Source organism: Telmatherina bonti (genome assembly GCF_933228915.1).
Source record: "Telmatherina bonti genome assembly, chromosome: 2".
Classification (NCBI taxonomy): domain Eukaryota; kingdom Metazoa; phylum Chordata; class Actinopteri; order Atheriniformes; family Telmatherinidae; genus Telmatherina; species Telmatherina bonti.
In genome coordinates, this window is record NC_136620.1 from 21,044,402 (window position 1) to 21,072,383 (window position 27,982).

Here is a 27,982-nt window from a genome sequence, read left to right on the forward strand (position 1 = left end):
AAGTTAAATTTCCAACAGTATCTAACATTTATTGCTGAGAAAATTTGCTACAACAAAAATAATGAACTGAACATTCATTTCTTTCATTTTTGTGTCACAGTCTTATAAGATTTTTAAACAACGTGCTTTATTTTGACAGGTTTCCGGTCTCGTGCTGAATTTTCACCAGTACAACGTCTCTGTTAAACGGCTCCACATAATTCCATCAGAGGCGCTGCATCTCCAACGCTGCAATCTACCTGTCCTCTATCTCTCTGTATGGTCGTAGGAAAAATCGCGTAATTTTAACACCTGTTTTGGTCTAAGAAAAAAAAAAATAAAATAATGGCAAGCAGCTTCTCAAGAATCTTGTCCTCCAAACGAAAAGTGGGGCTCCTGTCGTTGCTAGGGGGCTCCGTAACGGCTGGGTTTCTGCTCCACCGGGAACATGTCAGCGCCGGATCGCCAGTACGCAGGCGGTACCCCGCCAGGTAACGTTACCCAGATAGTCTATGTGTTGTTGTTTTTTTGGGTTTTTTTTTTTTTTTTTTTTTTTTTTTTTTTAAATTTTCCCTAACACTTATTATTCAATTGTATTGATGAATATGCAAGGATTTATTGTTATTTTTATCTAAGGAAATGCTGTGTCACCTTAATTAATATGCAGCATCATTAAAAATATTGATAATGTTACAGTGCTAATGAAGGTGGAGGGGTAGGCATGTGTGAAAAACCCGAACGCAAAGATTTGCTGTTTAATTGCTAAAACTATATTATTGGTATATCTTGGATAGTACGTGGATATTGTATGGTGGAATTAAAATATGAGCTGGAGGAATGATGCCTACGTGCCCCAGGACATGTCATCACATACTATAAAACAGCACTACTATATGCAGATTAGTAAAACATTATCTGCGGCTCAGATATAAAACTGCCCGGTGTATACCTGTTACACACCAGACACATTAAAAGAGCACTTGCAGTGACATAAGTCCTTCTTCATACAAATTATATTTCAAATGTCTACTTGCCAAACCAAGGCAACTAGAAGAAACAAAGCATTTACATTGGTTTACACACGCACATGTTTATTCTGGATTACTGCATCAATGTTTATTTGAGAAAAAAAGCCACCAGGAAGTACATAGGCATTTGATTTACTGCATCAGTCTACATTAAGATTCACAACTTTTGGAGAAAGGTGACCTACAATTCGAAGCTTCAAAGTTTAAATACACAATATTCACATTTTATTAGAAGATATTAATTTTGGCTATATGTTTGAAGCTGCAAACGTACATTTTGTACTTTTAGCCATCTTTATTTTCTTAGTACTAAATCTTTTTGATAGGCTCTCCTAAATTCTGAGCTCACCACATGCTGCTGCATTTTAAAATCTCTGGTATTTTCTCTAATATCAGTTGGCTTATTTAAGAAAGTTTCTTAGGATCAGAAAATATGATAATAGACACAGTTTGAACACTGGATCTCAGATCTGTTATCAGTCTTCAAGGGAAAATTTCCTTTATTGATTAACAAGCAAAGGGAGTCTGAACTTTTGACCATGTAAAAGATTTTTGACTTGTCCACAAAATGGAAAGATCTTACAGTTCTTGGGAAATTAATTCAGTTTTTCCATCTTTGTAGCTTTACAACCTGTTATTTAAATGGACATGTTTTATATCAGCATCTAATTCTTTCCACAAGTACATATATTTAATCTATATTTGAAGCTCCAAATTAAGTTTTAATTTGTACATTTGTACATCAAAAGTCACATAATTTGTGCATTTATAATCACTTGTGTGTAATCCTTGTATTGCATGATCTTGGTGTGTATATGCCTGTTGTTAAGGGTTGCAGTAAAGACCAAGGACCTCTTTAAACAGGTCAGGGGCAACAATTTTTGAGAATGATGGATTAGGAGGGTTCTAAAAAAATTTGATTTTAACCTGATAACCTTATGAGGGCAATAAAGTACACCCGTGTAAAACACAGCAAATATCAGAAACCACCTAAGAAAAGGCAGACCACCTTGTCAACCAGGCAAGGAGAACGTTAATCAGAGAGGTAACAAGACCAAAAGTAACCCTTAATAAGATGAAAAAAGCTTCAAAGTAGAGATTGGAGTGTCACATGGGATCATTTTAAGCTGTATACTACACATATCTAGGCGTTAAGCTTGTTTGCTTAAGGGATAGAAAAGCATGTTTGCAGCTGGGCAATTGCCATGTGAGATACTCTTAAACATAAGAAGTTACTCTGTTCAGATGAGACCAAAACTGAGTTTTCTGTCCATAGAAAAGGGAGAAAAAATTACCCTGACAATATTAGCAAGCAGTAAATATGGAGGCAGCAGCATACTGCTAGGTGTTTTTCATCTACATAACCTGAATAATTTGCCAGGATTAAGGGAATAATTCCTGATTCTAAGTCACATTACAGGTCCGTTGTTGAAACAAAACTATTTCAGTCTTCTAGAGATTTGAGAGAAGGAAAAGAGGTTCCACAATTCAGAATCAGAGTGAGTCCATATACTATCAAGCAGTTTAGGGACATAATTATGAAAATCTTTGATTGGCCTTGGTTAGGGATAAGGAAGTTTGATCCTTAGTTCTCCATGTTTTTTGGGGTTTCTTCATTTCAGCTAACCTGATTCAAATTAAATGATTCACTGAGCAGAACTTGATCAGAGTTGGATCCATTTAATTTGATCCAGCTGTTTTAGAGCAGGAAATAAATCCCACAACTCTTTAGGAGCAAAATTGCCTACTACTGGTGTAGTTCAAGCTCAGACCTCAGTCACTTCGAATATTTGTGATATGACCTTAAGAGTGCAACCAGGTGTGCTAACTTTAGAGACCTCATCAAAAAATGTTATTGCTATGATTGTTAAAAAGGTATTTTTGTGAAAAAATATTTTTGTGTAGAAAGTACTATACCAAATTACTATTTTTTTAATTTTTTAATTTTTTTTGTCTTTTCCTAACTTGTTCACGGGTATGTACTTTATGATTTGCACCTTGTTATGTGTTTGTATATTGTATTGGTAAAATAATACAAACCCCTGCCAAATCCAGTTGTATTCAGGGTTTCAAGACAACAGGTTAGGATAAAATGCCAAAGGGGTTGAATGCATTTGCAAAACAAACCAATATTGCTTTAATAAAATGTAGTCTTTGGAAACATTTTCTTTTAAACTTTACTCAAACCTAACTTGACATTTGAAGAGCGAGATCAACAGTATTTAATCTTCGGTTTTTACAGTTCATTTTCATTGTTTTATGACACATAGGTCTGTATTCTCTGTCAATGATGGAGTAAATGATTAACTCTTTTACCATCTGGTGTAGCTTTTAATAGTGACTAAACACAGTTGAAAGAGCATTTTTTTAATGATAATATAAGCCTTCACATTCTTACAGTTAATCAGTCCTGGGGTGCACTATTTCGAGAAGTTCACAGGCATCAACTTTGGTTGGGTGAAGGCATGCTGCGGGAAATGTTCTCCATCTGCACCTGCTACAAGAGTATAGAACCACAGTTAACCAGTGACTAAACTAAACCAGAAGACTGTGTCAAAAATCAATACAGCTTGATTTTTCTCCCGTTTATATTTGTGCAGTGCGGAGTACCCTGACCTACGCAAACACAACAACTGCATGGCCAGTAATTTGACACCTGCAATCTATGCCAAGCTGTGTGATAAGGCCACTCCCAATGGTTTTACTTTGGACCAGGCCATCCAGACGGGTGTGGACAACCCTGGGCACCCTTTCATCAAGACCGTTGGATTGGTAGCAGGAGATGAGGAGTCTTATGAGGTCAGACATCATCATACCTTTTAAGAGATAGAGAGCATTCTTGGGTTGAGTTGTGGTTGTGTCTCAGAGGTTCTCCTCTGATTTAGGCAATTAATTTTTTTTTTGGGGGGGGGTTTATGTCCAGAATTTGTTCAGTCATTTTTCTAGCGGGCAGAAATGAAGTTAGGACCTGCTGCTGCTTGTTTCCTCACTGGTATGTCAATTCTGTATGTGCAATCTTAGGTACATCACAATTCTAAATAGATTCAGCATAGATCATTAAATAATTACCAGGATTTTCATGCATCTTTTTTCGACATTAAGGTTTTTTTTTTCTCACTCTATGGCTACCTGCATACTATTTTATACTCCATTCATTACCCTTTCATTCAAGTAACCAAACAAACTTATCTCCACTGTTTTATTTTGTTACGTGAAACCATAAATAAATCCAACAAATGTCAAACCTGTTTTACATATTTTCTTTAAATGTTTTCTGGGAATTTTCAAGAAATATGTGTTAGCAATAGTTAGGAACAATTACCTCCTCTAACCTGGCAGGGAACAGAGCTGCTGTTACATGTTTGTACTATCACCAATAGATTTTATTTTGGCTTTAAACAACTTTCAAGTCTTGCCCAGGCCTTGTGTGTTCTCATGTATATAAAAGCCTAAATGTTTCCAAATGCTAGCCATCAAGCCCAACGAGTAAAATCTCATGCTCTGTACCAGCAGCTGCAAGGCTAGCTGCTAGTTTCTTACTCTCTGTTGTTTACTGTTTACCTCCCAGACACTTTAGGGAGACAGACTGGTTCGTCTTCCAAACATGTCTGGGTGGCAGAGCAACTTTTAGCTTCCTGCCACACTTTGAAGCTTATTCTGTCATTGAATTATGATTAAATATATTTGTATTTGGTGTAGGACCCCCAGAGCTGGGTTAATGACACCAATCTCCTGCAGGGGGTAAATGTCCTTTGCAGATGTTGCCATTCCAGACACACTTTGAAGTAGGAGATAAGAAACTTTCTACAAACATTATTCTGACTATCTGTCCTCTATAGAGGCTCACAATATCATGATTTTTCCATCAGAATATTTACAAATCACAATTGAATTGGCCCTTGTTACATTGAGATGAATCGATTAAATAATGAATCAGCTCATTTCAATGTCAAAAACCACCATGACACAGATACCGGGAAGTTGACCCAATTGTATCTGAACATTATGTTGTAATGTCTGTTCATCTTAAACTACCTCACTACTTGAATTGGGGGTTAATTAAATGAATGAATGAATTGTCACAAATCCTTTAGAAATATTTTAACTGATGGCTTTAACCTAATGACAATGTGGAAGTTTCTGTAGTCTGTCCTGAATTAATCAGTTCTGCCTCAGAGGAAGAAGTCTTCAAGTATTAAAGAGGAAGGAGTTTAAGCCAGGACATTGGGATGTCTCATTATCTAATTCTAATGGGGGTCTAATTACATTTCTATTTCATTTGCCTACTTCAGTTGGACACAACAGAAATATCTTAAGCTAGAAGTGTGTCTTTTTAAATCTGATGTTAACTGGGTCATGATAAAAACTAGATGCAGGTCACTCTCGGACCAGAATGACACCACTGTTTCCAGCTGTTTTTCTGAAGAAATCTGTTTTTTCTATTAGTCACAGGGAGTGGTATTACTAATGTGGGAAATTACACTGTGTTAGACAAGTTTTGACAATGCAGTTAGGAAATGTCTTGACCAAAAGATCAAGATCTTGTGTTATAATCTTGTGATGTGATTATGATTACTGGACATAGTCTGTTGCATAGAGTGTGCGGTAGTCATAAGACAAATAATAACTGTACCAGCTTAATAAATGTTAACGTAAATACAAAAGACCAGCTACACATTAATCAGAACAGAATTTAGAGGATTACCTGATGAAATAATGATAAAAAGTAGTTAAAATGTATTGATTTTCATTTAGTATCCGTTGAGAGGCATTGATCTATTGTTATAGGAGTGTATTGGATCCAGAGATGTTTTGGACCCAGCCCTTATTTGTCCTCAATGGGATTGCAGTGCATTTAAAGTTATGCTTTGTTGCTTTGCAGAAAGTGAAGGGGGACAAATATTATCCATATTCGTCAAATATTATCCATATCCATATTTCTGTTTTCTGTATTCATTTAATTAATTAACTTGAATTTGTTTTCTGTTAATAACGGGCATGTTGATGAAAAATGTAAATGAACATGCAGAACATCATGGACATCTATTTTAATTTAAATTAATGTCCTTTTCCTCATCTTACTTAATCCATGTGAGTAAATAGAAAATTAATAGTTTTTCACTTTGAGTGAAGTTGTGCCATTTGTAATAAAAACTGTGGCAGTAATTACTGAAATCATTTTGAGGAAAGTTAAATGAGGATCCTTAATTAATAATCTACATCCTCTTTAACAATGTGTATTGCAGGTAGTATGCAGCAAACATCTTAAGCTTTTATATCTCTTCATTCTTTAATGTTGGACTGCTTTTATTTAGGTATTTGCAGACCTGATGGATCCTGTCATCAGAGAGAGGCATAATGGCTATGACCCCTGCATCATGAAGCACCCCACTGACCTGGATGCCAGCAAGGTACTGCAAGTCTCAGAGTGAAATCTGTCTAGATGACACAGCATGGCCAGATGAGAGCAGTTTAGCTGCACATATCTGAATTTAATTTAAATCTGGTAAAAGTGTTTGGCTTTTTTGGTTTTCTTAAACAAATTCTGGTTGTTATAGTTAGTGCTTCAATAAACCAGTGAAGCATCCCTGTACATGGATGCTTTGATGCTATTTTGATATTATGATTATAATAGAAGATTTATACATATCTATGTGAGATTTTGATTGATCAAATCAAAGTATAAAATAAGAAGTAATCCTGCAAGACAAGAGGGAGTGTATGTCATTAACTAGTAATTATCTATAGGGAAACTGGTATTCTGGAAATTCACAGCAATCCCAAAGCACATTTTGTTTCATGCGGACACTGTAGAATCCTGTTTGCAAGGTGATGAGCTCAAACAACACAGGACATTAGTACATGCAGATGTATATGTATGTGAATGCATAGGCAAAGTTTTGAAAACAATAGCACAAACTCTGTGCTCAAACAAGGAACTCTGCACTCAAATCAAAAGTCTCTATCATTAAAGACAAAAAATAACTCAGTACAAGTGCAATTTATTTGACCATTGATTTCTTCAGCTGCATGATAACCTCTCAATTTAAATGCAGAAACACCCAACACATTTTTTCCGTACATATCTTCATTTCAGATCCAATCAGGCCATTTTGATGAACGCTACGTGCTGTCATCCAGGGTGAGGACAGGCCGCAGTATCCGGGGGCTGAGCCTGCCTCCTGCCTGCACACGGGCAGAGCGCAGGGAAGTAGAGAGGGTGGTTGTGGATGCCCTTTCTGGTCTAAAAGGTGATCTAACTGGGAGATACTACAGTCTTACCCAAATGACAGAAAAGGAGCAACAGCAACTCATCGATGTGAGTGAATTCACATAACCATCTTCCTTTGTCATTTTTCCAGACATTTTCAGAAAATTTCTGAAAATGCAGCATTTGTCATGAAAGATCTATCAATGAGTGTTTCAAAATGCTTCATAGATTAACATGCACTTATTCAGTATACCGAGATGTCCTGCTTATATACAGCAGATTTAAGCATGCTCTGGATGTTAATTGAAATTGTCTGAAAGGCTTAGTAGAGGAAAACAATAACGGGAAGACATTTTTATCACGTGTGATCAGATATGGTTGCATTGTGACAGCAGTGGCATTTTTCTCCCAGTCAATGAGGCAGATTTGCCAGATTAAATCATTCTTGAAGTCATGCCCCCCTGGTATCTGTAGGCCTGTTGTGTGCAACTCAATACCTGCAGTTCTAGAGAGAAAATAGGCTTAAGGAAATGTTAAGAATGTTACTTCATGCTGTGTGCTAAGAACAAATGTGTAAGTGGAAAAAGTTACATTGGTAGTCCAGTGTCAAATTTTGGTCACATTAATTTTCAGCTAGCTGACAAATACTGTCCAGTCCAAGCTGTGTGTAAAACACCTTTTTTTCTCCCTTTTTTCCTTTTTCGTTTTTGTTTTGCAGGACCACTTTTTGTTTGACAAGCCTGTGTCACCCCTGCTTACTTGTGCCGGCATGGCTCGTGACTGGCCAGATGCTCGTGGTATTTGGTAAGCCAATATAACAAATTTATATAACAGTGGACAAAATATGTTTTTATTATTTGTACAATACCAGAACTTTCTGCCGTAAAAATCCTGGTATTTGTATAAAACCTGGACTTTTACTTCAGAAGAACCACCAGAAGAACTGGTGGTTTGAACAATAGTTTTGTCATCAACACTGATGCTGACTAGCGATTTGGCCCCCACTAGCTTCTGCAGTGGGAAAAAAGCATTTACTTTCAACTTGTATCTGACTGACAGAACTGAAAGATGAATACAAACATTGTTTTCACCAAAACTGGCCACAGCTGCCTGCAGCTATTGACAGAACCAGAGCTATGTCATGGCAGCAAAAAGTTAACAGACTAAATGCATTGATGATCTGTTATTTTACTCTGTGGTGTTCATCTGGAGGAGTGGCTGTCTAACAGTAAGAGATGTGGATTTGCCTCTAGCTAAAACAGCTATTTAGGAGTCACAACCAGGTCAGATCAGGGACCTTATTTAAAAAGCTGTTGTATGTGTAAAGCCCCATGTATGCCAGTCATAGTCAACTTCTGGGAATTATAAACACAAAACTTCATGGCAAAATGTCTCTACCTCCATTGTACAGAAGAGTATTGGGGTTATTGGGAAAAACATTTAATCTTAACTGATTTAAATAAATCTGATCACAGATTTCCAGCTAATGTGTAAGCTATGTAAAGCTGTCCAATCAGTTGTATTTACATGATGAACAGATGAATGCAACTGTAACCTTTTTGACATGTGCAGTGCCTACTTGTCCAGAAAAAGTGGTGTTTTTTTTTTCAACACCTTTTGACTGTTGAAATGCTCAATAATCTTTAACTCTTTCAGTTTCCAACAAAAACATAGTTTTCACTACAATGCTGTTCTTTTTTTGCTGTCGCCATTGTTGAAATCTTCTCTGAAAAGATTATTATTATTAAATCACGTAACCCCCATGTGCATTCAAGCATTCACACAACAACATCCACCACAAAACAATTGGAATGAGTGTATACGTGGTTAGTTGTACCTTCTGACCCGACCATGAAAAGGTCTTGATCTGCCCTTTTTAATCCGACTGAAAATTCTTTCCAGTCGTGGCCTATCGGATCAACTTTGGTGTTTACATGATGCATTTTTATTCTGATTGGACTCTTGACTGAATTAAATGTACTCCATGTAAACGTAACTAGATGATGCTTATTTGTTTGACATGATCATCTGTTTGCTCAAGATTAGGTTACATTTCACAGTTTTACCTTTTAATATTGAAATTTAACAGTTATCAAATCATTCATTTTGATTCTTTTTTTAAAGTTTTTTTTACTTAGCATTTTTTGCACCAGTTACATGCTTTTACATTTCCTGAGCTGTGGAAGAAGTGCATTAGCGATATGGACAATGCCCCCTCGGCATTGAGTTTCACTATGTACCCAGGAATAACCCAATTCAGTGAGTCAGCGGGCCAAAATCAATCACCAGCATCTTTCCTTGCTTTCTCTGCCAGGCCGACCTCTGTTCTCCTTAATAATTCACCTACACTTCAACCCACCGTCATCTCTTCTTTCAGGTGTACTGGCAGCTTTGTTATTCACCGGCTCTCATTTTCACTGTCTGCTCTGTTTGTCCTAAACTTTACCTTATTTCCCCTTATTAAAACCTGTTTTGTCTTATTATTAGTCTTCCAAAATGTATGCATTTTTGTATGACTTAACAATGTTGAATCGTTTGTCTCAAAGACTCCTTTAATACTATTTGAATCTTAATATTTTATTTGAGTTTATCTACTGAAGAAAGGATCTGATTTCTGTATAATATGCCAATAATCAGTAAAGGACTTGATAAACTGAATGATCTGTTGCAGAAACAAGCACGATGACAAATACCAGAAAGCACAGCATTAGGAAATAAGAGGAATACCAACTTTATGTTTAGTTTTATTGGATACCTCATCAGAATATATGACCCTGGTGTCTTCACTGGGTCTGTCCACTGATCCTTAACAGTTATGACCTACACAGGACAGATCCCTCTCTTTCAAGCCTCAGAGCTGTATATATCAAAATAACTTCTCTTTGTGCAGGCACAACAATGAGAAGACATTCTTGATTTGGGTCAATGAGGAGGATCACACCAGGGTCATCTCTATGGAGAAGGGAGGAAACATGAAGAGAGTCTTTGAGAGGTTCTGCAGAGGCCTCAAGGAGGTAAGAATGTTTCTTTATGAGACTGAATCTTGAAAGATAGTTAAAGGTGTTTTAAAATCTTAAGGAAGAGAATCTTTCTTTTATTCTTCCTGATTTCTCATTGTCTGTGATATTTGCTAAATGCATGTATAACTTTAATTTATACACCTGGAGAGTAAAGAGTTACAGTCAAACCACATCACATGCAGTCTAAAATTGGCTGTGTTGATTTAATAAAGATAGTGACTGCTGGTCTGTTACATTTAGATGGTTTTATAGATTGAATAAACACAAAGGGAGAGCATTAAGACTGTCTGGAAGGATCCACATAAAGAATGCTTGCTCATGCTGAAACTGCTTACACAGGTCTACATGCAACCTCAAAATTAGATCTGGGCAAAGATGTACAAAACACTCTGTGTAAACATGGTCATATGAACAGAACTTGTTTATTGAAGAGTAAGTCTACTATTAGTGAAGGAGCAAAGGGAAAAACTACAACATCTGGTTGCATTATTGTGCACTGGAGTTAACTGTGCACGTAAGCAACTGCCCCATGAGACAATAAGTCTCACATAAAAATGAAAGTAAAAGGCTGCTTACTGCTCACTGTAATTGATAATTTGCTTTTCAGGTGGAACATCTGATCCAGCAAAAAGGCTGGGAGTTTATGTGGAACGAGAGGCTCGGTTACATCCTCACATGCCCCTCCAACCTGGGCACAGGTCTCAGGGCTGGAGTCCATGTCAAACTGCCTCTGTTGAGCAAGGTAAAACAAAAACAAAACACTTTAAAAGAAAAGCCAACATCTCAGTCTGTTTCATGTAGTATTTTCTGCCAGCGTGAACATTTTTTCTACTGGTTGTAAAAGTTATCCTTTTTGCGACCAGTATACAAGTGAACTATGCAATTAAATTGTGTCTAGTTGCAATGAGATATTAAATATGTCTCAAATGTGTTTCCAATGAGGAATCTGACTTCCTCACTCCACAGTCACAAAATATAAACACTATACACTAATTTAAGAGTAAATACCCCAGATAAAAGACAATATGTCATTTCTCTTGCTGTTATATTGGTGGTGAAAACAGTTGCACGTACCTGCCATGAATTCACATTCTCTACTTCACAGGATCCCCGTTTCAGTAAGATCTTGGACAACCTGCGTCTGCAGAAGCGAGGGACAGGGGGAGTGGACACTGCAGCTGTGGGAGGTGTGTTTGACATATCAAACCTGGATCGTCTGGGACAGTCTGAGGTAAGTGAATCTAGGTAAAGATGCTCAGAAATGCAAGTTTAGTGAAACTGCCACCTCACAGCCCAGAGCACTATATTCATCTATCCAACTGTTTTATTAGAGATGTGTGCAAAAGGTCAACATCTGCAGCTCCGGTAAAACATTAGCTAAATATGATGTTGGTCGGATGTTCTTTTATAAAAACAAGTGATCACATGCATTTCCCAGGAAAGTAATGCTGGATGATGGACTGAAGAGGTGATAAGAGATGATTCAGTCTGCACACCAGAAGCTGCTCCTTAAAAAGTTTGATCTCTGTGTTGTGTTTTATGAACCAGCCCTTCTTCAGACATGGATTGTTCATTTGTCTCAACAAAACCAAAGTCTATTGCAATGGTTCTCAAACTTTTTACTCATACATTGGTGTTCGCACCTCCCAGTTCAACACGATGACTGAGTGATTAATTGTATGATGTGTTATATCCTGCATCATCCTTTAAATGTAAGGCTGGAAACCTGTCAGAGTCTTCAGAAATAAGAAGGATAAAGTCGTGCTTGATGGATTGGTTCACTGCTATGACGCATACATCCCATCTCTCATACAGAAAATGCCATATTCAGATTTTTAATATGACATGTACTGACTTTGTTGTTTATGTGTTAAAATTAAGATTTATCTCTGCATTAATAGTTGGATTTCAACAGCCCTGATAAAAATGTCAAATATATTTAATAAATATAAGAGCAGAGGGGACAGTAAGATGGATGGACAAAGACAATCTGAGGGTGCTAGTAGATATGGATGTGATGTGAAGGAGGGGTGAGGTTGTATAGCCTTGTAGGTAATAAGTATCGGTAGTATTTTTAAGTGAATGCAGTATGGAAAGCCAATGGAGCCAATGTAAGACGGGTAAATGGGGTTATAATGATCATTTGTGCTGATTATATCTGTACTAGTTGAAGTTTATGGAGGATTTTCTGTGGGAGGCCAAATAGAAGGGAGTTGGAGTAGAAAGGTGACAAAACTGAACCAGAAGGGAAGATGGTGTGAGGTATGAATACAAGCAGATTTCTTACAAAACTTTCAGAAGAGCATTTGGACGTCTTGTTATCACTTTAAGAACACGTCAAGGCTTAAAGGACTAATGTCTCAGCAGGTTTTAAAAACCCTGTCCATGCATTTATCTTTACTACACTATACCATTGTAATGCTGTCCTTTTAGGTCTCCCTAAAACGTCCAGATGGTTGCAGTTAGTTTAGAATATTGCTGCTCGAGTCCTCACTAGGACCAAGAAAGTGGCTCACATAACTCAAAGTTCTCAAATCTTTAAATGTTTGTGAAAGAACTGACTTGAAAATCCAACTTTTACTTTACAAAGCGCCTGAATTGTTTAGGGCCAAAATACATTCAGTATCTTCTGGTTACCTATGAACCAACAACATCCCTCAGGTCATCAGGGTGGAATCGACTTTCTTTTCCCAGAATCAGAACTGAACATGGAGAGGCATGCTCCTCACTTGTAGAACAAACTCCCAGAAAACTGCTGGTCTGTTTAAACCCTCAGTTTCAAATCAGGTTTAATAAATGACAGGAACTGAAATTTAATGTTTCGTTTTGCATTGTTTTACATGAAAAGGTTCAGTTACTATCTTTCAAAAAGCTGTGATGAGAGAGGAGAAGCTGGCCAAGTAGTCGTTGTTATGCTCTCGGTCTTGGTGGAACGACTGTGTGACGGAGTGCTACAGCACAATAGGTCAGTTCTCCGTTGTTGTGAGTGTGGTTCCACATGTTGATGATACGAAGGCTAGAGACGGCTCTTCATTGTCTTCAGTTCGAGTGCAGTGTGCAAAGTACTGTTCAACAAAAGAACATAATGTTTTCCCTATTGCACACTGTTTTCTGACTCAGTGGGTCATAAGGTTTCAGACCCTTAGTGCTTTGGAGAAATTCATAACTAAGGGGATAGTTCCCAGGGTGAAGACAGTAAGAATGAGGATTATTGGATAAATGAAATAGGAAATTATTCCTCATTTGGCCAGATAAGAGTCCATACCCTCAAAAGTTATGAGCAGTTCCAGTAACTAACAAGAAGTTGAAGATAAAGCAACTATATGTCAACAAAATTAATATAAACAGCAGTATAATATAAAAAGCAGTATAATGAAAAAATACAGTTCTTTATCTTTCTGGATGTATTCTTCATCAGATTATTAGAAATATAAGGCACATTCTTGACTTTATGCTAAAGAGACTCGAAATACTGTACAACAATGAACAAGAAGCCAAAGAGTTTTCACCCATAGTTTGCTTAAATTAAGATTGCTTTGTAAAACTAAATGTGAAAAACAAAATATACAATCTTTCTGATGACATTAGTTTTATTATCTAATCTTATTTGAATATCACACATTATACTATAACTAAATGCTTAGAATCAAGCATCTATTTAAAAGAAAGGTTTAGTTAAATACATAGGTTTTAAAGCATCTTCCTCTCTGAGTAATACTTGACGTTTTTGTCTTGGTTGTGGGCTTTGTTGTTGACTTTCATTTGGAGGAGCCAACAAGGTTTTGGTTGTGGCAGACATCTTTTGATGCACTTGACACATCTGTGAAGTATTTGGGGTTATAGTGGGTTTTGACTCTTTCAACTTCCTACTCACTCACCCATGCAACATGACCAAGAGTGAACAGTTCCCTGCTTGTGTGCCTGTGTCCAAGCAGCATTAGCCCACTGCTTGTCCCTATCCTCGGGCATCTTGAACCGTTCTCTTCGGCCTCTGAAGCTCCAATGATGGCTTTTCTCTTGCACACTCCAGGAATACACACGAGACTTCAGGCCTTGCATAGCATCTTCTAGCAAAGCCCCACTTCAGTGGGATAGCACTGGGGGTGTTGAATAGCCTTTGAACATGTTCTCCCCATTTGGACATAGGTTGTCTCTGGGTACTCTGGCTTCCTCCCACAGCCCAAAGACATGCATGTTAGGTTAATTGATTACTCCAAAACTGTCACTAGGAGCAAGTGTGAGGTTGAATGGTTGTTTGTCGCTCTGTGTGGCCCTGTGATTTACTGGCGACCTGTCCAGAGTGTAATCTGCATCTGCCCAGTGACAGCTACCTATGGGGAGAAGATGCAAACATCAAACCAGTGACCCTCTTGCTGTTTGGCCATAGATCTAACCGTTATGGCACTGTGCAGCCCAGCAGTCCTGAACTTTATCAAAAATAAGCGTGTTTAAATTCTTTCAATACATGATAACATTCTTCCTTTCCAAAATCTGGATAAAGTGCTCACATGATTAATTTAAATCATTTCATTGCTAGACTTGAACATCATTCAGAAGAAGCTTGAGTGTGAGATGAAAAGATCACGGTTTAGAAATATTGTCTCTTCTTTAAACCCCAGGTCCAGCTGGTGCAGACAGTGATAGATGGCGTCAACTACCTAATTGAGTGCGAGAAGAGACTGGAGAAAGGCCAGGACATCAAGGTGCCCCCACCTCTCAAGCAGTTTAAGTAGACACTGATCCCCACATCCCTGCACACAGACCTTTGGGCACACACACATGCACAAACTACTTTCTGTGTGTCCATAGATATTACAAATATCTCATTGCCTCATTTGCAACTATAATTACTACTATCCTACCTATCTAATCTCCCCTTTTTCCCCCACAATATAATCTATCTAATTAATTGTATATATTCTATTTATAGCTATCTGGCTAAACATAATCAGTCCTAGAACTTGGCTGTTTTAAGGCCAGTGCAGGAAATAAAACCAGAGTCTGATTCTAAGCTTGTTTTAAAATGGCAACAATGATTTTTAAGGTTGCAGAAATTGCGGGGCTTTCTCTGCATGGCCAGTCAGCATCTGTGGCTCTGACCCTAAACCATGCCACTTATCCATTGCCAAGTCCCTTCTTACAGCATGTCCTATACTCAGCCTGTCCCCCACCTCACCCCCTACCCTACACTCCAGTGTGTTGATTGCCTATTATTTGGTTCTTGTGCAGTCCATCCATGTGTGCTATACTCTCCATAGTGGATTGTGTGTGCATAGTGTCTTTTCACCATTTTGAGTGGACTTGAATGTATATTTACTGACTGCAGACCGAAGAGATGTGTTCTCCAAAGGATTTGGATGAATGATGACACACTGGTGTCATATTAAAATATTATAACACACTGGTTGAGTTGGACTCTGCACTGTAAGCTCCCGGAGCAATATCATTTTATCTGAATGTCATACTGTAATGTCTTTTATTAAAGAGACCTTCTATTTAAAAGCACCTCCTCCTCTGTCTGGCTCTTATTTGTTGATGTTGTGTTACTTTTAATGTTTCAGTGTGAGCTTGAAGAAATTCTTCTGTGTCCAAGAGGATTTCTTTTTACAAATAAGTCCAAGCTTTAGGTAACCATAGCAACTAAGCTTTCAGGTCATGATCGAGATCAACATTGTTGTATAGTGTCATGTGACATTGTTTAGTCTTAGGCATAACAAAACTGTATTATGCGTCAAAGGGTGGAGACACATTCATAGTTTCAAGCAGACATTAGACCTGAAAATCTGAAAATTCCAGATTTTCTTTCCCTTAATTTAAAATGTTTTGATCCTATCCTCTGCTTATTGATGCAGAGCAGTGAAGAACTCAGTTTAAAGTCAAACCTTGTAATAATCAATAACTATAAGTACTCAAAAGATCTTCCCATTTGAATTGATTTTCATAAAGGATTATATTAGTCTATATTTAAGGGATGTATAAAGCTGGTCCTTGAGGGCTGCTGTCTTGCAGGTTTTACAGGTTTCTTGTTGCAGCACAGCTGAATCAGAATTATCTGTCAACATCCTAGAGCAGAACTTGATAAGAAGATGTTGAAGTGAGCCATTTAATTTGAATTGGGTGTGTTAAATCAAAACCTGCAGGATTGCAGTTCTTAGTGGTTTTTGTGTTTATTTGTATGAAGTTCTGTAGTGTCAATACCAACTCTCTCCACAAATTCATCCTGTCTAAGTGGAACGTACTGCATCTAGCTAATTTAAGGAACTATTTAACCTTTTTTTTAAAAAAAAAAACAAAAAACTTATTTTACTGAATAAGATGTATTTTTCTTTTAACCCAAAAAAAAAGAAATATATTAAAGATCAAAGTTCAGCTGTGAGCTCCACAATGAACTGCTTTATATGGCTAGTTGGATTACATGCAGTATGGTGCAGACCAGAAAAACGTGCCACATGAATTTGCCCTTGTGTGAGCACATAGACTTGAATGTGAGCCTTTATTTGAAAAGGTTGAAGACATCAGCATTTTCTCTGCAGTAGAGGAAGTCTAACAACTGCTTTGTCCCATTGCGAATGAATGGATATTTTCTGTTGTGATGAAATGGGCGAGTTTTTGTTTTTTGTTTTTTTTTTACAGTGTTTTGGGCTAGCAGCTAACACAATAACAAGGCATTCAGTGTTGTGAGGAGACACAGCTGAGCTGTCAAGTGTAGGTGTTGTGTGGCATGAAAAATCTGTTTCATACTAGAGGATTTGGACGAAGGGCTCTGATGTCCTAAATACACAGATTTCCTTCTACCTCATTATAGTCAGAGCATGTCAGTAGCATAATGCAGCGGATGTCTCCTCTCTTCTTTCCCTCCTTGTTCCAAATATGGCTGAGGAGCAGACAAGTTGTCATGGTAACCACTTCATAAAGGCATCAAGGCTCTGATGGGGGAGGGAAGGAGTTTGGTGGGTACAAAAAGCAGATCTCTACAACACTGATGGGTGTTGCACATTCACAAACATGCAGATTTGAAATGATGAAGCTTATGCTGTATTGCTTCAGCAGTAAGTGTTTATGGTGCTTACCTTCAATGCTTGCCTAAATGAATAAACTGAGGTGGATGCTCTAAACTTATTTCTGTCTAGTTTCTGAATTCCTCTACAGGGGGTTTACAGTAAACAGCAGCAGGCCTGAAAGTAAAGCAGTGTGGGTCTAAAGGACTAACACAGCTCAGCGATCATCTGTGGATCTCCCACTGAGCTACAAAGACAAGGAGACTTTCTGAGGTATTGCATCTCTCTTTAAAAGACTCAAATTTAATATGTGGTTTCTTTCATACTAACACATTTTACTATATAATGGCTATCAAAACATCAACTGTTTATTACTATGTTTCCAAAATCATAAAGTCAATGGCATGTTTTATTACCGTAGTCAATGAAGGGTAAACCCAAACACTGGAGAGTAAAGGGGCAAAGAATTGTAACATGAGGAAAAAACTATCTAAATACTGAGCACAAGAGCTATATGATCACTAGAACAATGCAGCAGAGAATGACCCGGAGCAGCTGAACGATAGCCCTGAGAGGACCCAACATCTGTCATGGATTTTAAGGTGTGTTCTGGATCATCATTGTGCTCTGGAAGCCATTCTCTCATTTTCATTTTTTTAAACTGCATTGTTTGCTTCAAGAATTTGCTGATGTGGTGAAATCTGTTCTTCATCCCCATGCTTAAAAGGCAAGGAGGTTTTCTGTTAACTAAATGTAACATATCTAACACAAATTTTTGCACCATTGCTCAAATGCAAAATCTTAGCAAAATTTCTTAACAGGACTTGTCTCCAAGTTTGTATCAGGCTCAGTTACATGCAAATATAACAATTTCTGTTACTGGATTTTTGTCTAAGTTGTTACTGTCTTCAACTAAATGACATTTGAATAATAAAAAATAAAAAAACTGTCTCAAAGAAATAAATTTGAAAAAAATATATATGGCTGATCAGAGGAAAAAGTGTTACCAAGTACTCCCGATGAGCTGCACTGTCACACAGCTCCACCTACTGGCTTGGTTATGCAAATGCAGTTAGGAAAACATTTTTGCATACAGCAACAGTAAGTGTAAGTAGCCACAAAGACAAGTTACTATTTCAGTCTTTTCGATGCAGTCCAAGCACCTAAAATTCATTATGTAAGTTTCCTTTTGATTGAGACAAGACAACTATTCTTTTAGGCTGTAAGAAATTCAAGGAAACTCTGTTCATTGAGTTTAATCAATGTACAAATCCACAGACTGATAGAAAACCAAAATAAATGAAAAAACAAAGTGAAATAATAACTGAGAAAGGGCTAATGGCTCCAGTACACTAAATCCTGGTGGCTTTTGTTTTTCCAAAATAGATAAGATGACAGCGACTGCAGAGACCCACTCACCACCACGATTATCAGTGTGTTTGACCTTTCCTCTGACATCATCTGAGCCAAGCCTGAGCTTCGCTTTGGAACATTAAAAACTTTGTTTCATGAAAACAAAGTCTGAGCAGATAAATAGGGTGCTGCAATTGTCTGAAGAGGAATAATAAATTTAATTAATAAACTGCATTAGGGCCATGTTAGTTTCATGTTAGGTTGAAAGAATTTCTCTACAAGTAGGCAATCAGTTCAACAAGAAATTCATCTGCAAAGGTTTTAAGAATGACACACAAGTTTGCTGCTTTGGTGTTTTTAGATCTTTTCGTCAGATGTTACTATAATATACTGAAGTATAATTACAAGCATTTAATAAGGGTCAAATGCTTTGGCATTGGCAATTACATCAAATTTGTACAGAGTCAATATTTGTAGTGTTGACCCTTCTTTGTCAAGACCTCTGCAATTCACCCTGGCATGACTGATGGCAGCCCATCCTTGCATATTCAATGCTTGGAGTTTGTCAGACTTTGTGGGGTTTTTTGTTTGTCCACCCACCACTTGAGAATTGATGACAAATTTTAAATGGAATTAAGGTGGGATCCTCTCTGAGGATGTTTTGGCACCATTTTTTTATTCATGGCTGTGTTCTTAGACAAAATTGTGAGCGAGCTCAGTCCCTTGGCTGAGATACAAGCAACCCCACATATGAATGATCTCAGGATGCTTTACTGTTAGCATGACACAGGACTAATGGTAGCGCTCACCTTTTTGTCTCCACACAAGCTTTTTCCCCAAACAATTAGAAAGGGGATTCAAAAGAGAAAATAACTTTACCATAGTTCTCAGTAGTTCAATTCTTGTATCTTTTGCAGAATCTCAGTCTGTCCCTGATGTTTTTCCTGGCTTCTATACGGCCCTTCTTGACACTAGGCTATCCTCCAAAAGTGTTTGCCTCACTGTGGTGCAGATGCACTCACACCTGTCTGCTGCTGTTCCTGAGCAAGCTCTGCACTTGTGGTGCCCCAATCCTGTAGCTGAATCAACTTTAGGAGACATTTAGCATTTGCTGGTGCCATGAAGCCTTCTTCACAATTAACGATCATCAAGAACGTCTCTTCTTGACGTTCTTGATGATCTGATAAATGGTTGATTTAGGTGCAATCTTACTAGCAGCAATATACTTACCTGTTAAGCCCTTTTGCACAAAGCAATGATGACTGCACATGTTACCTTGCAGGTAACCATGGTAAACAGAGGAAGAACAGAGGTTTCAAGTACCACCGTCCTTTTAAAGCTTCCAATCTGGTATTCTAACTCAATAACAGACCTTCAGCCTTGTCTTCTTCAACACTTTCACGTGTTTTTGCAAGAGAATCACTAACATGATGTCAGCTGGTCCTTCTGTGGCAGGACTGAAATGCAGTGGGAATGTTTTTTTTTTGTTTTTTTTTAGGGGGGGATGTTCATTTTCATGGAAAAGAGGGTCTTTGCAATAAATACAATTTATCAGAACAATCTTCATAAAATTCTGGAGTACCTGCAAATTACCATAATAAAAAGTGAGGCATTAGACTTTGTGAAAATTAATATTTTTGTCATTCTCAAAACTTTTGACCACAGCTGTATTGTAAGATTTAAGTACCTGGCAAACTAGGGTAAAAAAAAAAAAAAAATCATCTTTCAGAGTTGTTTGAGCTTCATGATCTCTATGAATCAACTATTAACCTACTACTTCCTAGTGTGAGAGAGGAGTTTTGATTTAGCCGAGTCGTGATTGGTTAAAATCATTTAGCTCTTATTCGCTTACTTCTCATTGGTGAAAGGGGAAGAGTGACGTGAGAAATTGACCAATGGGAGGCTGCCACACTGTGGTTAGGAGAGGTCCCGCTGCCTGTGAACATCTCCAACGCCCCCATCCCTTTCTCTTTCTCTATCGTCTAGTCTGCGTCGGTCTTGTCTGAGTGTCTTGCAGCTTTGGCGTTCACATCGCCCAAGTGCTGAAGAGGGGCAGTCAGGAACCCCATCTGCAATTTGAGCTTTTTGTGCAACATAGACAGAAGAAACTGCGGTGTGCGCGATGTTGAGGTTGATCTTTTTGGCCGCTCTCGCTGGGTTTTGTCGGGGCAGTGATGTGCTTGAGTACACGGATGACGATTTCGAAAGCAGGATTGGAGACCATGAACTCGCTCTCGTGGAATTTTTTGCACCTTGGTGAGTTTTGCCTTCTTTAAACTTGATAAAATAAATTTCTTCTTTGCATCCATGGCGATATTACCGCTAGCTCCTTTTTAGCTCTGCGTGATAAAGTGACGTTCACTTGAAAAGAATGTTGCGGCAAATGTATCATTTTTTTCTTTTAAAAGGGTTTAATTTCGTCTAAGTTGCTTTTCAGTGTGATATTGACAATATCTAAATAGTTTCTATAATGTTATCCAGTTTATTGGCAAGGGACAAGATATTAGCACGTTAGCTATAAGCAGAAAGACTCAAGCTAACTTGCTGTATTATTGCATATTTGAAGCTGAATAAATTATTTAAGCTCCACCACAGTTTAACAATATATTATTTTGTTGTAACAATAAATAACATACAACGAAATGCATCGTTGTTAATGTTATGAATCTTTTCTGTTTAAAGTACATGAATGAGGCTATGAGGAAGTTGGGAGGTGTGGCCTTTCATTGTTGTAACCATATGATTGGCCAATTAAGTTTTGGTGTCCACTACTGATTGGTCCGAAGGAAGTGTGACGTATTTATACGGTGCCAAACTTAAATGTACAGAAGATTCGTTTTTCTTTTTTTAAATAAACCGGAAATTTAAGCCATTAAACATTTATTCCAAAATTAAAAAAGAAAAATAAAACAAGCATTTGAAAGAGTCACTGTTATGTTGAGCACATGTAAATATTCACTACTGTAATTAGTTGTCTGTAATAATCCGATCAGCATTGTGACTAATTCAAGAAGATTTAAGTACCGCCCTTTTTTGTTTACTCATTAAACTTAACCTATTGTAAGTTCTGGAAATCCCTCTTATCTTAATCTTTAAACTTGTTGTGTATTGAATTGCAAGAGGTCTCAAATTGCCTCCCGAGAAGTTGGTACGTCACACCATAGGATCTTTGCCAAGCTTTTAAATGACGTGGAACTCGTGCTCATGTTTACTGATCCATATCCTCTATCCACTAGGTGTGGTCATTGTAAACGACTCGCACCTGAGTACGAGGTAGCGGCTACACGCCTGAAAGGAACTGTGCCACTGGTCAAGGTATTGTATTATGTAGTTTATTGAATTTCCCTTCGGGGATAAATAAAGTAACTTTGATTTGATTTTATCCTAATAGTGAGATTTTAGTAAACTCTTTCTGACCTATTGTTTAGCACTTCAAAAAGTGAATTATTTCTTTCTTTAGGTTGACTGCACAGCCAACAGCAATACATGCAGCAAATATGGTGTCAGTGGCTACCCAACGCTGAAGATATTCAGAGACGGAGATGAATCTGGTCCCTATGATGGGCCCAGAACTGCAGGTATTTTACACTCACTAAAACCATTTTTAAATCTGGTATTTTGGCACCATATGACAGTTTTTATTACTCTCTACATCTCCTAATCTTTTTGTCTGTCCACATTTTTGTGAAGATGGGATTGTCAGTTTTCTGAAGAAGCAGGCTGGCCCAGCTTCTGTGGAGCTCAAAGCTGATGCTGACTTTGACCAGTTTATTGCAGATCATGATGCAAGTGTGATTGGTCAGTGATTTTTTTTTTTTTATTTTTTTTTTTTTACATTTTAGTGGCCACCTCATCTGGCAGGTGGTTTCAGTTTATATTCAGTCTTGATGTTAATCTGTGTAAGGTTTCTAACATAGCTGCAGTTAGGGGTTCATAACCCAGTTTGTCAGTTTTAGTTTCAGATTTAAGATATTGTAATGGATTAATAGATCTGTCTCTCTAGGGTTCTTTGCTGATGACAAGAGCACAGCACAGACAGAATTCCTGAAGGCAGCCAGCGCCTTGAGGGACAATTATCGCTTTGCCCACACCAACTCAGAGACTCTTCTCCAGAGGCACAACGTTGATGCTGAGTGAGTTGATTTTTCTGCATATGTGCTTAAAATGATTCAATATGCCCTTAATTGTAAAGTCACCTGGCACATTCTAGGTTTTTAGCTTTAGGTATCTTTTGGGCTTTAACACAGGTAGACATTTAGAAAACTGTAAAAGTTATCACCAATGATTTTACCTTTGCTTGTTTTTAGGGGAGTCATCTTGTTCCGTCCACCACGTCTGAGCAACAAGTTTGAAGACAGTTCTGTCAAATTCAGCGAGGACAAATTCACCAGCAACAAAGTCAAGAAATTTATCCAGGACAACATGTGAGTGTCTAAAATCCTCATTCTGTCATGAGTTTACACACTCATCCACAAACTGCTGCAGAAACAATAACTGACTTTATTTCCAAGCGAATTATATTTGTGAGGGATCTTATTAACCATAATATGGCACTGTTTTATTGTCGGGCTGCATATTTACATACTTGGCTCTGTGCCAACAGGACATTTGTAGTTGCTGAGGGAGTTTTTTTTTTTTTTTTTTTTTTTTTTTTTTTTTTTTTTTTAAATGTGCAGGCAGCAGCATAGGCAACAGATCTGGGGACAAATGCTTTCATTAGGTTTTTCATATAACTTGACACTAACTAGATCATTTATTGTTCAGAAATAATAACAAAAAAGAACAATATACACCGTGGCTGAAGAGGCTACAATTTAGGAAGTAGATAATAAAATCAACTATTTCTGTGCAGATGAGACATTGGAGAATCTCTGTACAATACTGTACAAAGAGAACCGTAGTCGTCTACTGGTGTTTTACCAGTATTCCTCATCAACAGTCTGACGAAAAGATACTTCTGCTAAGTGCTGTTCACATTGTGCAATATGCCCATTTACTTATTTTTTTGTTTTACCCAGGTTTCATATCCTCTCTGTATGCCTACTGTGTGAAATTAAGGTCTTACATTTCAGAATGTGTGGCTCTTGTGAGGACTTCCTGATACATCTGAATACAACAGTCTGAAAGAGTTTTTAGTCTTCATAAATGTTTCATTGTGACTTCCAATTTGTTGACGCAGCTTTGGAATCTGTCCCCACATGACGGACGACAACAAGGACCAGCTTCGTGGGAAGGATCTGTTGGTGGCTTATTATGATGTTGACTACGAGAAAAACCCAAAAGGCTCAAACTACTGGAGAAACAGGTTGGTGTTTTGAAACCTCAGGCTTGCACTTTGCTTAGCATCTTACAACGGTCAACTTGTCTCAAATGTAAGTTGTGGGTGTGTAGTAGTCAACCACATTCTCAGGAGAAAAAAAAAGCGCATCAAGGCGGCATCTGTTATCTACTATCTTTTGATTAGCATGTTTTGAACCAAATGAACATCTTACAGGGTGATGAAGGTGGCAAAGAGCTTCCTTGATCAGGGAAAGAAGCTGAACTTTGCTGTTGCCAACAAGAACCTCTTCAGCCACGAAGTGTCTGAGTTTGGCCTTGACAGCAACTCAGGAGAGCTGCCTGTGGTGGCCATCCGCACTGCCAAGGGAGACAAATACGTTATGAGCGAAGAGTTCTCGTAAGTCCCAACAAAATACATAGTTGCATGGCAAAAAGTTAAAAAAAATCACTACTTTCTGTGTACATTGTTGCCAGTGTATTAGGAGTTCATCTAGTTTGTATTTGGAAAAGCTTTCAGTTTAACGATTGTGAAGGTGCACAATCGTGAACACTCAACCCAGTGTACAGGAGTGAGTTCAATCTGTGTTAAAGAAGTTTGTAAACCTTTAAACTGAGATGCCACACAGATTTCCATATGCATGCAACCAGGCCTGAAACTGACATGGAGAGCACCAAAGGGGCTCAGAAAAAGCCTTAGCCTGTGCGCTTGCACTCAACGGAGACGCAAGTGGAAATTTTAGCAGTTGTTTTGTCTGTGTTGGCCTTCTGATGGACTGACAACCTGTCCAGGGTATACTCAGCATCTGGCCTTACTGCGGCCGGTATCGGCTCCAACCTCCCAGAAACCCTGCAGTGAAATGAGTATAGAGACTGACAAGAGTGTGTATGCAAGACTCCGAGATTTACTGTCATGACTGTAAAGTTATGTCCCACATCTACACAAGTGCAACATCAAATTCTATTTATGAAACACTTTTCATTCAAATAGTAGCACAAAATCTACATAAAATGGGTAACTATTTTAAAACCATTTTGAAAACGCATGTGGTCATATTTCTCAAGTGCACCTGTACACACACACAACATGCATTTATCCCCACCCCCCTTTCTGTCTCTTACCTGAATATTGTGGATTATTATGGGTTGACAGTGCTGCGAGGAAAAGTTAAAGGCTGACACACTAATGCTGCTTTAAAATAATTGTTGAGGTTGCCATTGGTAACCGTTATGGTGTCCTGAATTATCCCTTTGATGTTTTACTTGTGAATTTTCCAAAGTTAACAAGAGATACTGGTTGCTGAACACTGGCATATAAGTAGATAAAGCAATGATCACTGAATACAAATGGCACATCAGACTGAAATAGTTTCCACAAACTTAGAGACGTTCCACTGATTTTCCTGTTGTCCTCCCAACAGCCGAGATGGAAAAACTCTCGAGCGTTTCCTGCAGGACTACTTTGATGGAAAGTTGAAGCGCTACCTCAAATCAGAACCCATCCCAGAGAACAATGACGGACCTGTTAAGGTGAGATGATTAATTCCTCTTTTAACCTGACTTGTATTGGTTTATTTCATTCATTTGTATACTTTTCTGTTCATTTTCAGTTTTGAAGTGATTAAGGAAATTAGTTAAATCAATTTTACAGATCATTCTTGACTCATGCTGCTTTTGGGGGTTTTATTTGTTTTTTGTTTAATGATAGATGCATTGAATTGAAGGTTAAGAGTGCTTCAAACAGCTCTTATAAAGTGATGCACATTGACCCCTCTGTAAAAGCTCTAACTCGGTTCCTGCTCGGCTAAACCATGATGACTTTGTCAGTGGAAGATTTTCCACTATTGGTGAAAATGTGATGATCATTTTCAAAAAGTTAAATGCAGAGGTTCATATAAGAAAAGGGAAAATTTTGGTAAAATTCCAGTGAAATTTTTGGATATTACAATAAAAGAGCTAATGTGTAATGAATACTGTCTTCAGGTTGTGGTGGCTGAGAACTTTGATAACATCGTCAATGATGACAGCAAAGATGTGCTGATTGAATTTTATGCACCATGGTGCGGACACTGCAAGAATCTGGAGCCCAAATACAAAGAGTTGGGAGAAAAGGTAGGAACAAGAATACCAACATGATGCACATCACTATTTCCTCTTGCAAAAAGTAAAATAATGGCAGCTTCATTTTCATTCTCTTGTACTAAGATGACTTGGTGTGAAAGGTAAGAGATTTTACAACATGCTACAAATGAAAAATGAAATTATGTCCTGCTTTCACAGTTGGCTGATGATCCCAACGTTGTTATTGCCAAGATGGATGCCACAGCCAACGATGTGCCATCTCCATATGAAGTCAGCGGGTGAGTCTGGAGTTGTAAATGTTATTTTTGCAATGTATAACAATAAATATTTAAATGTGCAGCAGCATCAGAACACAGCTTGGAAACAGGTGGAAATGTACTTTTAATGCATTCACTGAAATATCTGCCATGATTTGAGGGTGATGTCTTTGATTCTGTGACTGTCATTTGAAAAAGCATCATTTTGTGATGGAACAGCAAGGCAATCTCCCTAAAGTAAAATCTCTTCCTGTCAACTTTTTTCTCCTCAGTTTCCCCACAATCTATTTCTCCCCAGCTGGTCGTAAGATGAATCCAAAGAAGTATGAGGTGAGTTTCGGCTCTTACAATCAACCAAGACGTCATGTCTACATCCACTGACGATCGTTTCCCTCTGCTCTTATTACAGGGAGGTCGTGAGGTTAGTGACTTCATCTCCTACCTGAAGAGAGAGGCCTCCAACCCCTTAGTGATGCAGGAAGAGGCCAAGAAGAAGAAGAAGAGGGATGACAAGCCAGAGCTATAAAAAAAAAAACAAAAAAAAAAACCTCCAAACAGGAACTAATCACCTACCCCCATACCAACAAGAGGAGGAGGATTGGGGAAGAGAAAGAAATAAATTATATTCTGCTCTTTGTGAACTATCAAATGGTCTGAAGCTGTAGTCATAAAGACTCAGCCTTCCCTAGATCCTCTGCTGCTTTGGGAATACTGTGGAAGGTGGAGAGGTGGTGGCCCGGGTCTGCTCGACGTTTAGAAACAAAAACAAATCTTTAGGGAAGAGGGGACAACTTATAAAAAAAACATGGTAAATAAAATTCTGTTCCTCTGGTCTGTCTAATACACCTCAGACTGATGCACCTTGGTTTGATATGAATTTCCAGTCAACTGACACTTTGGGTTTTGTCATCATCAAAGGGGATATCTTTTTTTTTTTTTTTCCTTGTTTTGTAACTGGTCTTTGTTTTTGTACATTTGGAAGGATTGTTAAATAAAAAGGCCCACAAAACCAAAATAATCCATAAAATTTGTTTTGTTGTCATGGCTGGAGCAGTGACAGACTTGATTTCAAGGAAAAGATTATATCAGAGAAAGAAAATACACTTACTGTTTTCCTGCAGTCTACCTGCTGCACCTTGTCTGTAACCAAAAACTACAGTGTGAGAATTACTAATATCTGATGCTAAAGATGGGCATAGAAATTACTTCAAATTCCAAATGTAGTTGTGAAAAATGCATGGCTGCCATCAATAGACAAGTCTTCCAGACATAAATAGTTTCATCTGCAAAGGACTTAGGTGGCCCTCGGTGCAGTAATGACTGCAGAGAACCTGCTGGTACTTCAAAATTATGAACTGTTTCTTTAAAAGTGTTGTTCCTCCTAAACAGAATTGAAGCACCTATATAAAAGCTAATACTGCAGTTGTGAAGAGGGTTCTGACTTCACACAATTGGCCCTTTCAGAGATAACTTAGTGGTACAAATATGGCAGCTGTCATGCATGAGGACCTATGACAAGAAAAAATGCCTCATTCCAACCAAAAAAATTATTTTAATAAAGTGCGTAGAACCCAATAAAAAGTTTTTAATTATATCAGATATTTCTTTCATTGGTCTTTGTTTTAAGCTGCAGCTTCAAAAATCCTGTTTTTTTTTTTTATTAAAATAGAAAAAAGTTATTTAAACTGTAAAGGCAGGAACCAATTAATATATATTTAATTTTTCTTAAATAGTAACCGGATTGTTATTTGTGGTGTTTCATTTCAACTTGAACTAA

General features: G+C 37.8%; 2 protein-coding genes across 2 annotated transcripts; both read left to right on the forward strand.

Moving 5' to 3' along the window:
• Positions 1-324: 324 nt before the first annotated feature.
• Positions 325-14,971, forward strand: LOC306766711 (creatine kinase U-type, mitochondrial-like; the record flags this gene model as incomplete). Its single annotated transcript, XM_079254531.1, has 9 exons — positions 325-470; positions 3,608-3,806; positions 6,323-6,418; positions 7,105-7,326; positions 7,937-8,022; positions 10,109-10,232; positions 10,846-10,980; positions 11,344-11,469; positions 14,858-14,971. The coding sequence occupies 9 exons, from the start codon at positions 325-327 to the stop codon at positions 14,969-14,971; spliced, it is 1,248 nt and encodes a 415-aa protein (XP_079110657.1).
• A 5,601-nt stretch (positions 14,972-20,572) lies between these two features.
• On the forward strand, positions 20,573-27,560 carry pdia3 (protein disulfide isomerase family A, member 3). The gene is made up of 13 exons (XM_079252585.1): positions 20,573-20,845; positions 21,826-21,904; positions 22,050-22,167; positions 22,280-22,387; positions 22,593-22,722; positions 22,897-23,013; positions 23,769-23,894; positions 24,084-24,266; positions 25,288-25,396; positions 25,850-25,978; positions 26,147-26,226; positions 26,478-26,535; positions 26,615-27,560. Exons 1-13 carry the CDS (start codon positions 20,712-20,714, stop codon positions 26,729-26,731), a joined length of 1,488 nt encoding a protein of 495 aa, XP_079108711.1. The 5' UTR covers positions 20,573-20,711; the 3' UTR covers positions 26,732-27,560.
• Positions 27,561-27,982: the final 422 nt, after the last annotated feature.